Source organism: Juglans regia, chromosome 13 (assembly GCF_001411555.2).
Source record: "Juglans regia cultivar Chandler chromosome 13, Walnut 2.0, whole genome shotgun sequence".
Lineage (NCBI taxonomy): Eukaryota > Viridiplantae > Streptophyta > Magnoliopsida > Fagales > Juglandaceae > Juglans > Juglans regia.
This window is the reverse complement of record NC_049913.1, coordinates 4708820-4724755: the sequence shown is the minus strand read 5'-3', so window position 1 is coordinate 4724755 and position 15936 is coordinate 4708820. Positions and strand designations below refer to the sequence as shown.

The 15936-nt window shown below is 37.2% G+C and overlaps 1 protein-coding gene and 1 pseudogene across 1 annotated transcript; both read left to right on the top strand.

Annotated features, from left to right (window-relative positions):
- Positions 1-5851: 5851 nt before the first annotated feature.
- On the top strand, positions 5852-6891 carry LOC109010244 (annotated as a pseudogene).
- A 2173-nt stretch (positions 6892-9064) lies between these two features.
- On the top strand, positions 9065-11298 carry LOC109010238 (probable 2-oxoglutarate-dependent dioxygenase At5g05600). The gene is made up of 3 exons (XM_018991011.2): positions 9065-9672; positions 10209-10536; positions 10806-11298. Exons 1-3 carry the CDS (start codon positions 9209-9211, stop codon positions 11058-11060), a joined length of 1047 nt encoding a protein of 348 aa, XP_018846556.1. The 5' UTR covers positions 9065-9208; the 3' UTR covers positions 11061-11298.
- Positions 11299-15936: the final 4638 nt, after the last annotated feature.

Here is a 15936-nt window from a genome sequence, read left to right as displayed (position 1 = left end):
GATCAGTTGAAGAGAATGAAGTTAATTAATTAATTATTAGAATGATTGGGAGAGACCTTTATATGATAATTTTCTTCTAACATACGTATACGAGCATTTGGGTATTCTTTTTCAGTACTTCTAGCTGTTTTTTTAATTAGGAGTTGTTAATATTATTGCCAAGTTTGTCTGCATGCATCACAATGGTAATAAGATATAAAACAGTCCAACATCGACTAATCCGTTCGGAACAAGCTAGTCCTTTTCTTTTTATTTTTTAATTGAGGTCAAGTTGGTGAATAATTATACATTGAACTGGAGTTTTTCATTAATAAATGAAAGAAAACATCAACTTAAATAAAAATAATATTATAATTGATACTTTATTTTATTTTATGTTTTTTTATAACTATATATAAGATCAAGCCTCGCAGCAATTGGTTAATTACTTTTTTAATGCACTGACTCGTACGTACGTAAATAGTAGAACTCTAGATCATGATCAGATATAGTACTGAAATTTATAATTACTTGAAATGTATAAATCGATTTCCCAATTAACATGCATGATCATCTAGATCGATCACGATCAATCGCGGTGCAGATTAGCATAATTAATTTGCGTGTGAAGAAAGGCCGCATAGTTATGATATTCCTGATCACTACCTACTGATCAACATCCACATATTATATCTACCGAAAGATCAATATTGCGGACACAGTCAATTCACACGTAAGGGTCCTTGATCATGAACCATTTAATTCAAACTATATAATAATCTACCATCCACGTAAACTTAAGATGTTTGTTTTTGGATTGACCGAAGCAAAATTACATTAATTGAAGGAGTCGAATTTGGATGGTATTTTCAATATCTGCGAGCTGTAGTGGTTACAGAAAGGTTCTCCCCTTTAAAAATATACAAATTTATTAAAAGCTGATCAAGAATCAGTACCAATTAGTCTTACCTTCTAGTTAAGACAGAGACCGAGTCAGTAACTCCCCTCACCCCTCATGCACCCAAAGCATGCAAGAATACACAGAATACTGATTGCTAAGAATTCTGTGGGAATATTTCCTTTGTATTTATCATCTCAAATTTACAATGAGGCACTGCCTCTCAATATATACTTGTACAAAAGGTATAAAAAGGGAATATACTCTATAACAGATTTACAAAAAATAAAGGAGAAAAACTACAATAGATGATTGGTCGATGATGCACTGCAGACTGAAATTCTTCTAGAGGTTGTCATGTAGTGTTGTCGTGTAGCAGTGGCAGTATCCGTATGAGGTGGTGGCTGTGCATTATATGTTGCATGGTCTCCATGCAGTACGTGAGGAACTTTGGCAGTATTGCTTTTGGGTGGTGGCCATGCCTTGTGGCCTGCATGGCGTGCATGCAGTGTACATAATGCTTGAACAGGCCCCCTCAAGTCAAGCTGTAGTGAACGTAGGCGTAGACTAGAACAAAGTAATTGGAACCTTGTTGCTAACAGTGGCTTTGTTAGAACATCTGCGAGTTGGTCTCTTCCTGAGATAAAAGCCATTGTGAGTGACTTATTAAGCACCCGATTACGCACAAAGTGGAAATCTATTTCCACGTGTTTCGTTCTTGCATGAAAAACAGGGTTGGAAGATAGATAGGTTGCTCCTAGATTATTACAGTAGAGAATTGGGGTAGCAGTGAGGTTAATGCCAAGGCCTTTGCACAGATTTTTTACCCATATCACTTCAGCAATGGCATTTGCCACTGATTTAAACTCTGCCTCAGTAATGACCTTGCGATGGTGGCTTGCTTTTTGGATGACCAAGAGATCAAGTTTGATCCTGAGAACAAGCAGTAGGCACTTGCAGATTTTATGTCGTCTAGACAACCAGCCTAGTCGCCATCCAAAAAGGTTGTGATGTTCATCAATGATGATTTAGAGAACTACAAACCAAGATTAGAAGTATGTTTGAGATACCATAATACCCATTTTACTGTTTTCCAGTGAGGGACCCGTGGAGCATGCATGTATTGGCAAACTTTACTCACTGCAAAAGCCAAGTCTGGCCTTGTGAACGACAGGTATTGAAGAGATCCTACAGTGCTTTGGTAGAGAGATGGATCTCCAAACATGTGACCCAAGTGCATGCTCAATTTTTTGGAGGTTTCCATTGGTGTTTTGACTGGTTTGGCAAGTTTCATGTTTGTCCTATAAAGCAATTCAACAATGTATTTGCTCTAAGTGAGGAGAATTCCATCAATGTTGTAGGTTGCTTCAATACCGAGAAATAAGTTGAGCTTGCCGAGACTGGTAATTCGAAAATTTAAGCTTAAGTCATGAAGAAAAGTTGTTATATAACTCATGTTAGAACCAGTGACAAGCAAGTCATCAACGTAAACTAAGACATAAAGAGCAGAGGCACCATTAATTCTAATAAATAATGAAGAGTCCGCAAGTGAGATGGTGAACCCAAGTTCCACAAGCTTTTGGCTGAGGCGAGAATACCATGCCCTTGGTGATTGCTTCAAGCCATAAATTGCCTTTCGAAGTTTACATACATGTGTGAGATATTGTGGATGAGTGAAGCCTTGAGGTTGTGCCATAAAAACTGTTTCCGATAGAGGTCCATGGAGAAATGCGTTTTGAACATCATATTTTTGAACCATCCAACCATTTGTCACGGCAAGAGCTAGCACAAGCTGTATAGTTGTAGCTTTCACCACAGGACTGAAAGTTTGATCATAGTCGATGCCAGATTGCTACAGAAAACCCTTTGCCACGATGTGGGCTTTTCTTCTTTCAATGGTGTCATTTGCACATTTCTTTGTTCTGAAAACTCACTTGCAGGACACTATGTTTTGAGCTTCGGAGGCAGGGACCAGTGTCCAAGTTTCGTTGGCTAGGAGAGTATTGAATTCATTTGACATAGCCTCTCGCCAATCTGGAAACTTTTCTACAACAGTATAACACGAGGGGGTTTCGGGTATGGGGATAGATGAGGAGGTTGAAAGATGAGCCTAAGGCAATGGTGGCCATTGGATGGTGCCTTCAATATATTGACATAGGCTGGAGGATGCAGTTTGTGAACGTGTAACTATGGACCTTGATTGTGGCAAAGACGGTTCATGAGCATCAGGTGTTTGTGAATTATTAGGGAGACATGAGGAAGAAGGAGGTGTAGGAACTAGGCCTAATATTGATTGGGCTGGTTGGGTGTGACTGGGAGTGGAAATAAATAAAGGAAGGCATTGGTGGGCTCAGTTGTGGGCTCTGGTTGAGTTTTGGCAATTTGTTCAAATGGGAAGGAAGCCTCATCATGTCTAATATCTTTAGAAATGTAGACTCGTTTTGAAGCAATGTGATAGCAATTGAGCTACGGTGGGCTGGGCTAATACCGAAGTAGACACATTACATGGCACGAAAGTCAAATTTATGTTAATTGTAGGGCTGTGTAAGGGGCTAACAGGCCGACTAAAACACATGCATTTGCTTGAAATCAGGCTCCTTTTTGTGAAGAGTGGGAAATGGTGATGAGAAATTAAGAGAAGAGGAGGGGATTATGTTGATTAGGCGTACTACATGCTGAAAAAGAATATGACCAAAAGTGTAATGGGACCGAGGCATGTGCAAGTAAGGCTAGTCCTGAATCGACAATATGTCTATGTTTCCTCTCAACGATGCTGTTTTAGGTAGAGGTGGAAAGTAGCTCAGTGAATGACCTGAACTCCCCTCCCCAATCGGTTTGGATTAGTTTTATTTTAGTTTGAAATTACTACTCAACATAGGCTTTAAATTTGACAAAAGTGGACAAAGCTTAGGATTTATTTTGAAGAGGAAACAACCAAGTGTATCTTGAGTAGTCATCTACAAAAGACATATAAGATTTGAAACCATCCTCAAATACATGTGGTGATGGCCCCCATAGATCACTAAAAACAAACTGAAATGGTTCAACAGATTTTGTTTTCCTACTGGGTGCTGGTATGCGATGGTGTTTAGCCATTGCACATGCATTACAAAAGTGCATAGAAGACATTTCATCAAATATGCCAAAGAAGAACTTGACGAACAATCTTGAGTAAGGGATGTCCCAAGCATGAATGCCATAGAGAAATGGAGTGCAGTGTAATGGAATGAGCTTGAGGAGACAGGTAGGAGAAGGTGTAAAGGCCATTACTTGTTGTCCCTTGGAGTAGAAGTGTCTATGTGTTGCAATCCATAACATAAAAATGATCAGAGAAAAACTCAAAGTAAACATTGCTGTCTGTGCAAAATTGCTTAACATGAATGAGGTTTTTGTTGAAGGAAGGGACACATAACATTTTTGTTAAAAGAAATGGGGATGAAGTTTAGGGAAAAAGGGTTGAACCAGTTTGTGTGATATGAACAATAGACCCATCACCAACACGTAGGGGATTGGATCCTTGATATTCATCTGAGTGGAGATTAAGGTGGCTATCTCGCTGGTTATATGGTTGGTTGCCGCAATGTCAGGATACTAGGCATTGTCCGTGGCATAGGAAAAGGTAGTGTAATGAACTAAGGCAGGGGCAACTGTGGTGTAGGATTGATTGAAACGATATATGCATGTAATTGTAGTGTGACCAGTTATGTTGCACACTTGACACACGGGGCAAGAATCAGTTGAAGAGATAAAGGAACCAGTTGGAGATATACCTGAGAAAGCTAATGGTCCACGGCCACAGTTGTTGAAATGACCCCCTCGACCTCCTCGACCAAAGTTTTGACGTCCACGACCTCGAGCAAATGGTGGACTTCAAGCTGAGAAATTTGCTGAAGGTTCTGAGAAAATGGTAGTGCTTGTTGTATAATGTTGTAGTCGGGCTTCATGGGCTAGAAGGTGTCCCAACAGTGAATCAGTTAAGATGGGGTCTAGGCATGTAGTAACCGATGAAACCAAGGGGTCGTAATCAGGTAGGGCACAAACTCACTTGAGGGAAGTGGTCTGCCTGCAGTAGACATTGTATCATCTAGAGTCTTGGCACGATGATAGTATAGTGAGATGGAGTCGTGCCTTTGTTAAGGGAAGCAATTGGAGCTAGGTTTGTACAATACAAGCTTGGAAGGAGGAAGCATAGGATGACTCAAGTGATAACCAAACCTCTCTAGTAGTGGCACAACCAACTACTTGGGCAATAAGAGGCTCTAATAGGGAGGAGATGAGAGCTGACATAACCAATTGATTTTGTTGGACCCAAGTGTCGTATTCTAGATTTGGTGAGGAATCAGGAAGTTGAGTAGGTGGGGCTATGCAAGACCCATCAACATGGTTGTACAATCTCTGCCCATGAAGGTAAGGGACGAGTTGGACTTTCCATAACAGATAATGTTCTGGGTTTAGTTTGATAGAAAGTATGTGAGAAAAGCTGGGTAAGGGAAGAGAAGGAAGAAAGAAGGGAGAGGAATAAGAGAGTGTGCTAGACGAATCAAACATATTTGGACGATTAGTCCTTGTTATGCTCTGATACCATACTAAGAATTTTGTGGGAATATTTCCGTTGTATTTATCATCTCGAATTTACAATGAGGCACTGCCTCTCAATATATACTTGTACAAAAGGTATAAAAAGAGAATATACTCTATAACAAATGTACAGAAAATAAAGGAGAAAACTACAATGGATGATTGGTCGATGATGCACTACAGACTGAAACTCTTCTAAAGGTTGTCGTGGAGTGCTGTTGTGTAGCAGTGGCAGTATCTGCATGAGGTGGTGGTTGTGCATTCTGTGATGCATGGTCTACATGCAATATATGAGGAACTTTGGCAGTAATGCTTTTGGGTGGTGGCCATGCCTTGTGGTCTGCATGGCGTGCATGCAGTGTACATAATGCTTGAACATTGATAGACTCAAAGATAATGAAAAGCATTCCCAAGTATCTTGTAACTGTGGCCATGTTGGCTTTGGCTTTGGCTTTCTCTGCCTCTGCCTATGATCCTAGTCCTCTTCAAGACTTTTGTGTTGCAATCAAGTACGATTTCAGTGCTACTTGTAAGTACACATAGTTATCTCTATTTTGAGAATAGCTTGAATTAGCATCGGGGTTCTTTTACTTTTGTCATCACATGTTTAACTTCTACCGATATTATGAGAAGTATGTTGCGGTTTGGATAGTGAAATGATATGAGATAATTTTAGATGAAAGTTAAAAGTTGAATAAAATATTATTGTAATATTATTTTTTAATATTATTATTGTTTTGATATTTGAAAAAGTTGAATTGTTTATTATATTTTGTGTGAAAATTTGAGAAAACTATAATGATGAGATGAAACAGTTTCACTATCTAAACGTAAACCTGTTGGGGTAATAACATTTAACAAACTTCTTTTTCTACAGTAGTGTTTGTGAATGGAGAGTTCTGCAGGGACTCAAAACTTGTCATTGCCAATGATTTATTCTTCTCGGGACTACACATGCCTGTAAACACCACGAATCCACTCAGCTCAAAGGTCACTCCTGTAATTGTGGATGAAATTTCAAGCCTCAACACTCTAGGGATATCCTTGGCTCGCATCGATTTTGCTCCATATGGCCTAAATCCTCCTCACACCCACCCTTGTGGCACTGAGATTCTAGTTGTCGTAGAGGGAACTTTGCACGTTGGCTTTGTTACATCCAACGTAGACGGTAACCGCCTCTTCACCAGTTTTGAACAAGGGAGACGTCTTTGTCTTCCTAATTGGTCTCATCCACTTCCAGTTAAACGTGGTAAATACCAATGTCGTTGGCTTTGCCTGTCTCAGCAATCATAATCCTAGGGTTATCACCATAGCCAATGCAGTCTTTGGATCTAATCCTCCCATCAATGCTGATGTTCTCACCATGCAAGGCCTTCCAAGTGGACAAGAACGTGATTAACTACCTTCAACAACAGTTCTGGTGGGACGACAATTAATTAGATGAATATATAACCATTTGATTTTTCCAATGATGATGAAATTAATTAGTTTCCATTGTTTGACTTATTGTACCATCATACATATGATTTTAATGAAATAAAATGCAGGTTGCTTTTAGCTTATATATTTATGTAACTCACCATGCATCGCACATTGTGCACGATTAAACTTAGAATCCACAATTGTACTTGAACCCACTCGTACGTATATGGACTATGGTTGATGTGCGTGGACGAAGAGATAAGCACTTGTTTTCCCTCATGTTTTTCCATCTGAGTAAGAATTAATTACGACATTCTGCATGATGAAGTTTTGGAATTAGAACCAAAACGTAGGTATGTAGGTTATGATTTTTCAATAGCGCGTGTGGTGGTGGATCAGGTAAAGTAAGTGCACCGTGATATCATGCATGGTTGCCACCATGATTGAGAAGGAGAGAAGTAATAGGACGACTGTCATGGATGGACGACTGTTATGGATGGAGAGAGAAAGAGAGAGAGAGAGAGAGTTGCAACAAATCTCGGCCTAAAGTCCAAAACGGAGCCCAATATGAACAGACTGTTCGGAGGACCCATTTCATGAGTAATTGGTTTCAGAAAAATGTCCATAGTCAGATCGTGAATTCTGGGCCAGCGTTGCCAGTTAAAAGGGTCGGACAAACTGACTGTAGGCCCATTAGTACATTTATGCCTTGAAAGTGGTTGATTTTAGTTCCACAAATTAACCCTGTGGAAACTAGGCTGAGAGAATAGTAATTGAAATTATGAACATGAAGTAGTCTTGCCCAACCTCCCACACAAAAGATACTCTCTTTCATCATGGATTTGGAGCAAGTAGTTCTACGTCTTTCGGGGTCAAGGTTACATTCTCCGCACTATTGACACAATAGTAACAAGGGTTTATTTGGATAGTGAGATGAGATGGTTTGATATGAGATGAATAAAATATTGTTAGAATATTATTTTTTAATTTTATTATTATTTTCGAATTTAAAAAAGTTGAATTGTTTATTATATTTTATATGAAAATTTTAAAAATTTGTAATGATGAGATGGATTGAGAGTATTTTTATATCCAAACATAAAAATATTACTCTAAATTAATTTTGCAAATGAAATTTTTCGATAATTTGAGCACGTGAGACCAGAAATGAGAAGTTTGTAAGTTAAATTTGTTGGCAATATTTATGAAAGAATAGTAAAGAAAACAGCACCATGATAGTTACAAAGTCATGGAAAACTTCGGCGATCAGTGTGGCCATCCAAATTGGGCGGTGGTGACCCAAAACGCATGCCTCATTGCACGCAGTGCCGTATTGAGATCCATCTCCAACCCAACATCCAAGCACGTCACGCCAATCGTCAATCGTCACGCCGATCGTCAAATGCAACAACTATTTTTTTTTTCTTTTTTTACCTTTGTCTTGTACCGTTCTTGCCGATCTGATTAAGACAATGAGTTCCATTTTAATTTGTTGCAGTCGTCATCATTTGCGTCGGTCTCCCACCAAAGTATGTCGGCCAACAAAAATGAAAAACCAGCCTCGTTGTCACTACCACTTTGTCAATATGTTGTACATAGTATTCAGCACATCATTAATGCCAATCATTTCCCACAACATATATTATATACATCGTTATCCTACTATAACTCTTAATTTTTTTTTAATAATTAGTCCCAATATTATTAAACATAATAAGATGAATAGAAACTTTTGTCAAAACACAATTTTTTATTTATGTTTAAACAATGAGAGGGCTTTGTTATATAAAAGTATTAGGTACTGTTTAGATTCAAAAAATATTTTATCTCATTATTATAATTTTTTAAAATTTTTATACAAAATATAATAAATAATTTAATTTTTTTAAATTTCAATTCAACTTTTTCAAATCTCAAAATAATAATAATATTAAAAAATAATATTTTTTTCAAATTTTACCTTTCATTTAAATCTATCTCATCTCATCTTTAAAACTAAATCTTAAACTTCGGAAAATGTGCCTTCTAAGAATTTAAAAGAAAAAGATAAAAACTACTGCTTTTTGGAGTGCTACCAAATAAATATCCGAGGTGTCAAACTTAGGCAAGCGCAAACGTCACACGTGCGACCTTAAAGAACAGCACGTATACAAAACAAAGTTTCCCAGGAAATCATCTCCTCATACACGATCCGAAAACCCGTCCAAGTTCATTGCACATCAAACTCAATCTCCGTCCATAAAACCCACCATTCCAGCAACACTATAGGTACTGGATAAGAAAGAACAAAGAAAATTAACCACGTCTTTGCACGAACAAAAATCACCAACTATGGGAGAGGTTGATCCAGCTTTCTTCCAAGACCCAGAACACAGACCCAGAATCGTATTCACCGAAGCCGAAGGCATCCCGTTGATCGATCTTTCTCCTATACTCTCATCCGGCAATGTTTCTGTCGTTGAAGGCCTTGTTAGCGAGATACGCAAAGCATGCAAGGAATGGGGGTTCTTCCAGGTGATCAACCACGGGGTGGCCTTGGAGAAGCGCCAGAGGATTGAGGCTGCAGCGAGGAAGTTCTTTGCACAGAGTTTAGAGGACAAGAGGAAGGTCAGAAGGCATGAGAAGGAGGTCTTGGGTTACTACGAAACTGAGCACACCAAGAACGTAAGGGACTGGAAGGAGGTTTTTGATTTTACTATAGAGGAACCCACCTTCATCCCGGCTTCCCATGAGCCTGATGACAAGGAGGTGACAGAGTGGATTAATCAGTGGCCTGAATACCCGCCTGAGATAAGGTAAAGTTAATTAACACCCGTCCACATTCTCCTGAAGTCGTTTATAAATTTGACCTTAAAATCCTACTAATAATAACTACTGCAGATTGAAAATTTTGACTTAGAGAAACACTTACATGACGATAATCCGATTATGATGCTTGACTAACGTGCCGAACTGCATAATTATAAATTAAGCCTTTCCCTAGTATTATGTAGTGTTCTTGATTCTATCTGCGCTTTACCAGTTTGAATGGTTCCTTGATCATAGCAAGCACATAGAGGTAGTACAAAACGCCAGCTTCTTGGTATTAGAAGTGTAATTTAGGATATGTTATACCACGTTCAGAAAATATTGGGATAATAGAATAGTAGAAATATGATATTTTATTGATGACATATATTTTTTATCGGTTTGGAGAAATGGGGAAATAGAGATTGCTAATACATGCAAACTAATGGAAAATGGAAAAAAAAATGATTTTATGTGAAAAACGGCAGTGTTTGTTTTGTGATTACTGTGATCTGATGGAGGGACTCCCTCGAGCAATGAGCAGGGAGGCATGCCAAGAATATGCTCAAGAGATGGTAAAACTAGCTTACAAATTAATGGAACTTGTGGCCCAGAGCCTAGGCCTGCCGGCAGATAGCTTCCGTGGCTTCTTCAAAGACCAAACCAGCTTTATCCGACTCAATCACTATCCACCCTGCCCTGCCCCTGAATTAGCCCTTGGTGTTGGTCGACACAAGGATGGCGGTGCCTTAACCATCCTTGCTCAAGATGATGTTGGAGGATTGGAAGTGAAGCGCAAAATAGATGGAGAGTGGGTTCGGGTCAAACCCACCCCAAATGCTTATATCATCAACGTTGGTGACATTATCCAGGTATATCATTTTCAGATCTCCATAGAAGATCATTGTTTTCATTGTTATATTCTTGCTTATACGACGAAAGAATTCTATGGTGATTACAATTTGGAGCACCTTGGATAACCAAGTTGCATGCTTGAAGTCTAAACTGCAAAACTGGAAGTATCCTATTAAGTACTGGTCCAATCAAGATCACTATCCATAAATGTGAATTGTGGCATGCCTTTGGAGGTCCTTTTTTTTTTTTGCCAGTTTCGCTCTAAGAATTAACGGAAATGATTCAGGTTTGGAGCAATGATGAATATGAGAGCGTGGAGCACAGGGCAATAGTGAACTCAGAGAGGGAAAGGTTCTCCATTCCATTTTTCTTCAACCCGGCACACTACACCATGGTTAAGCCTTTGGAGGAGCTAACAAATGAGCAAAACCCTGCCAAGTATAGGGCATACAGCTGGGGAAAGTTTATTACAAACAGAAAGCGCAGTAACTTCCAGAAACTCAATGTTGAAAACATCCAAATTTATCATTTCAGGATATAAATGTAAACTGGGTGGAGGTAGCTAGCTAGTCATATCATTCCCTACCAGTAATATTCAGCTTCTTGTTGTAAGTAATATATAATGCATATATATATATATATATATATGCATGCGTAGAGACTTGGGAAACATGATCATGCCGTTCATCGATCTGAGAGATCGATGAGACTCATGTAATGCTGTAAATAAATATGATGGAATAAGCCTGAATGAGTAATTTGCTTCATATTACAGAACCTATTTGTGATATTTATAATCCTTCTCGAGATAATATTATTTGAAGTACATTTAACAAATGATCTATAATTTATAAAAGATTCTATTAATTACAAGTTGGCAGAGCACTCTCAGTGTGGTGTAATTTGCATAATTATTCTAACAATTCAAAATAATTAACTATTATAATTAGTTTGCTCATGATCAGAAAATAAATAAATAAGACGTTGATGAATGAATGAAAACGATTGATTGGTGTATTATTTGGCACGTGGACTGCCAATGGGATTTTCAAGCTAAAATCTTCAATAATGGATAAACCCACCAATTAATGGACAAAACTGATTAAGGTTTGGTACATGTCAATTCTTCACGTCCTTTCGCTCATAAGGGAATCTCTGTATATATATAGCATTTTGGGGTAGGTTTTAACTTTTACCGCCAGATCATTAGTTATGAAGTGATTTTATAAAAATAATTTTATAAATTAAAATAATTTGATATAATTTTTTAAATTATAAAATATATTTTATAGATCATATGAAATCACATTAATTAATTTATAAAATTATTTTTATGTAATCTCTTTATAATTGTAACATTTTTTTTCTATTTATTTTAAGATGTCTAGGTTCATGAGATGCATCCTATTTACAAATTAATTCATGCATAGAATTATAAAAAGTATTCTCGTGTCACGACCAATCAAGTCCATACACGTAAAAAAAAATACAAATAACAGGGGGAAAAAAAAAAAAAACCGATCACACCTATCACAAAACTACGCAAAATATGCCAACTAAATAGTAAATAGTGCATGACAGAGACATTCGTTACTATTAGATGATAAAAAAATATATAATAAATAATTATTTAATGACGATAAATGTTTCATATTTTATTTAATAGGATAAAAATGAAATGATAGTATGGTGTATAGAATTTTTCAATAGTAAATAAATACTCACAATGTCTGTCTTTTAACGGCCATTTTGAAATCTTGCTGAAAATGACTTCATCTGTTTTCCCTGGAGTTTTAGCGAGAATTATGCCATTTTAGTGTCATTACATGACATTCAAGGGAAAAGGGATAATGCAATCACTTGCTAAGGTATCATGCCGAATAGTAATGTGAATGAAGAACACATGAAAGCAATCTAATTAAAGAGCATTAATATTACACTTCCGATGTTACAGCAAGAAGGCTACTCAGGAACTAAAATGTGTGAATCACACAACTCAAGTCCACACCAAATTCACACCTCTAAAAAAAAAAAGAAGAAGAAGAATAAGAAGAAAATGGGTATCTCTATGAAACATCAATTCAGCCTGTAACTACACATTGGACACACGAAGAAGAAGAAGCGGGAGCAGAGCTGAAACTATACAAAAGGGTGCCTGAAAAAGAGATCAAGAAGAAGCAAGCGATAAAAGAACTATGGAAGGAGGCCCAAAAAAGGAATGGGATTTCCATAAACAGGGTAGGGTGTTGGCGGTGGGCGTGGGGGGAGGGCGGTACCGTTCTGGTGGATGACTATGCCAACTGCTTCGGCTACAACCATCACGAAATCAATGGCCATTCTAATAAGTTCCATGCACATCTCCAGCCTCTGAATCACCATTACTTGAAGAAGAAAAAAAAAACAAGAAAAAAAGACAGGATCGTGGTATGATGTTCTTAGATCTGTCTCTTCTCCGCGTCACTCCTCTTTATCCATTTCTATCGCAGCTATTTATAGTACATCAGGTTACTGCGCGTAAAAAAACATTTTAGGAGGGTGATCTTGGCACCTACGCCCCTCTCTCTCTCGTGTAATTTCTCGTAACATGAAAGGTTTGGGTAAGGAACTCAATTAATGTAGATAGTCCGATATATATTTAAGTGGCTGTGTAGAGTGTGGGCTTATGTGTAGCACAATTCTATATGAAAATATAGATTTTTAAGGTGAAGAAAGAAAGTGAATGGTTCAGACCCTAAATTTGGCCATTGGGTATCTCGAAGAGACGTTTATCCCCAAAGTATGCTGCTTACAGCCTTGCACACCCTCAAGTTCCGTCCCTATCTTGCCAAACAAGAAAATATATATGGGATATCGGATTATTATCCAACTTCGTGAAAATACGCAGCATATAGTTATCCGGGTGGAGTCAGAGATATGGCATATTCTTCATGTTCACAAGACACGGGATGGCCCTTGACTTTATCTTTAATTTTGCAAACTATAACTTATCCTCAATTATGGGAAAACAGCAAAGCTGTTAAATTGTTGATCCCTTCACAACAACGTCACAACTGCATCCAATAACTTATAATTTGATGTTTTAGGGAAGAGAAATACTATAATCACAAATAAGTTTTACAAAAGTAAATTCATAAATTAACATAAATTCGTATATACGTTAAATTTATTTTATAATAAAAATAGTTTTACAATCTAATATTTCATATCAAGCTACATCAGTGTGTGATTTTACTTTACAAGAGTTTTTTTTTTTTTAAAAAAAAAACTAAAATATTTCTCTCTAAAGAATGGATATCTCCTAAAATTTTTAGATTAGATGAGTTTTTTTTGTTTTCCTTGTAAAAATGGTTGGAGGGGACAACTAAAGATGGTTTCTCTATCAGGATGTGACCATAGTAGCACCTAATCCGCTGGAGAGCCAGACGGGAGGGGCCTAGATGGCAAGAATCGCATGTGCTCCCTACAAGTGGGACTTGAGTAATAGCCTGACCCTAGCCCCACGAAGCATCAATTATCCATGAGCCAATAGGTCACTAATAATCCTGAACACTTCCTGTTGCGAGATTCAACCCCAAGACTGCCTCATTTGTTTTCGCATATAAGATGAGATGAAATAAGATGAGTTGAGATAAAAGTTGAAAGTTGAATAAAATATTGTTAGAATATTTTTTTAATATTATTTTTTGTTTTGTGATTTAAAAAATTTTAATTGTTTATTTTATGAGTTAATTACACTTTGTCCCCTGGAACTTTCACTCAATTCATAATGTGCTTCCGAAACTAATAATTGCATCAAAGTAGACTCTTGAACTTTCAAAACTTCTCAATCTCCTATTTCGTCTACTAGTAGCATTAAATCTAACAGAAATTCAATGTTGCTGCTAATGATTGTGTGAAAATTTAAAAAAGTTGTAATGATTAGATAAGATGAGACGGGTCATAAAAATATTTGTGAAACCAAATGAGATCTTAATGTCTACTAACAAATTCATGGACCACTAAATCACCACCCTCAGTGGTAGATTAGATGAGGTTTCTTCTATGGATGGGTGTTCGAATTCACTTGCTTGAGAAGTGAGAGGTGGATCCATACTTTTTTTTTTAAATGAGATTTCGTTTTATTTTAAAAAACCTGCTTCGGATTTTATGCAAATCATTACTCATCTAATATATATTGTATAAATCATTACTCATCTAACATATCTGGTATAATTTCTTGAGAAATGATAAAATGACAACTACTTTACTATTTTTCTACGATCTTATAATAAAATAATATTTTTTAACATATATATTTTGATTTTAATTTTGATTTGATGTATTTAAATTATATAAAAGTATTATTTTATTCATAAATGGTAAATGAATGGTAGAGGGGCTGTCGCTGTATCACTGCTCTAACTTCTTACTCATCTAACCTATCTAGAAATCTTCAACCTTTTTATTCGAATTTGTCACTAGCAATCATGTGATCTAGGCTTCTTTATTATATTATATTTTAAAGACCTTTTTGTAGACTTTATCTAAATTTGAGGGGGTTAAAATGAGAAAATAAAAAAGCTACTTTCACTCGAGAGAGGGACACTCTGCATATCCGAAATTCTAAATCAGCATTAGTTAAACCGTGTGTTTACACCCTTAGTTAAAAGGTGCATTTCCAAGTCAGTATTACTTTTGAAAGCAAACTCCACCCCATGACGACGAGACAATCTTTACCTCCAAGATTAAACTCGCACTGAAACACTCATGGAAGACTACTACGAACCCCAATCTTCACCTCGCACGGAACACACCTCCAAGCTTCCCAAGCTTGCTACGAAGATGATTCCCCTAGGGAGGTAAGATGGGTGGCCAAAAGCTGCCGCTCAAACAAGCTGCCCCACCGACGTGCAAGAAGACGAAATACAAAAGGAGTCATAGGTTATTCTCATCTTCTTGATCTTATCTTCTTATTCGCATGCCCTATTCATCTGCAATTTGACATGCACAAAAAGTTTCAAAGACTTTGGCTTTTTAATTTCTAAACCCCACATACTGACATATGAAGACTTTGGCTCTTCAATTTCTAGACTCCAATATAAACATCAAGCTCCATTGGAATTAAAACAACCATATTTTAACTCCTGCCCATGACACCGTATGTTTCAGTTAATCTTATAATTTGCAGATAATATTTATGCTAAAACAAAGAAACTACTTTTTGTTACAGAAAGGTAAAACTCTACTGATGGGTGGCTAAAGATATAAAAAAAAAAATGCATAAAACAGAGAATGCTCATACCTAGGGCACGACACTCTCTTTTAGAAATAAACCACTGGCGTGGATGGGGGTTTAACGGCACAGCAGCGCGGGTTCAACGACACGAAGACGAGATGGTTGATGACCGTTGCTTAGATGGCCAAGGATTGAAGATGAT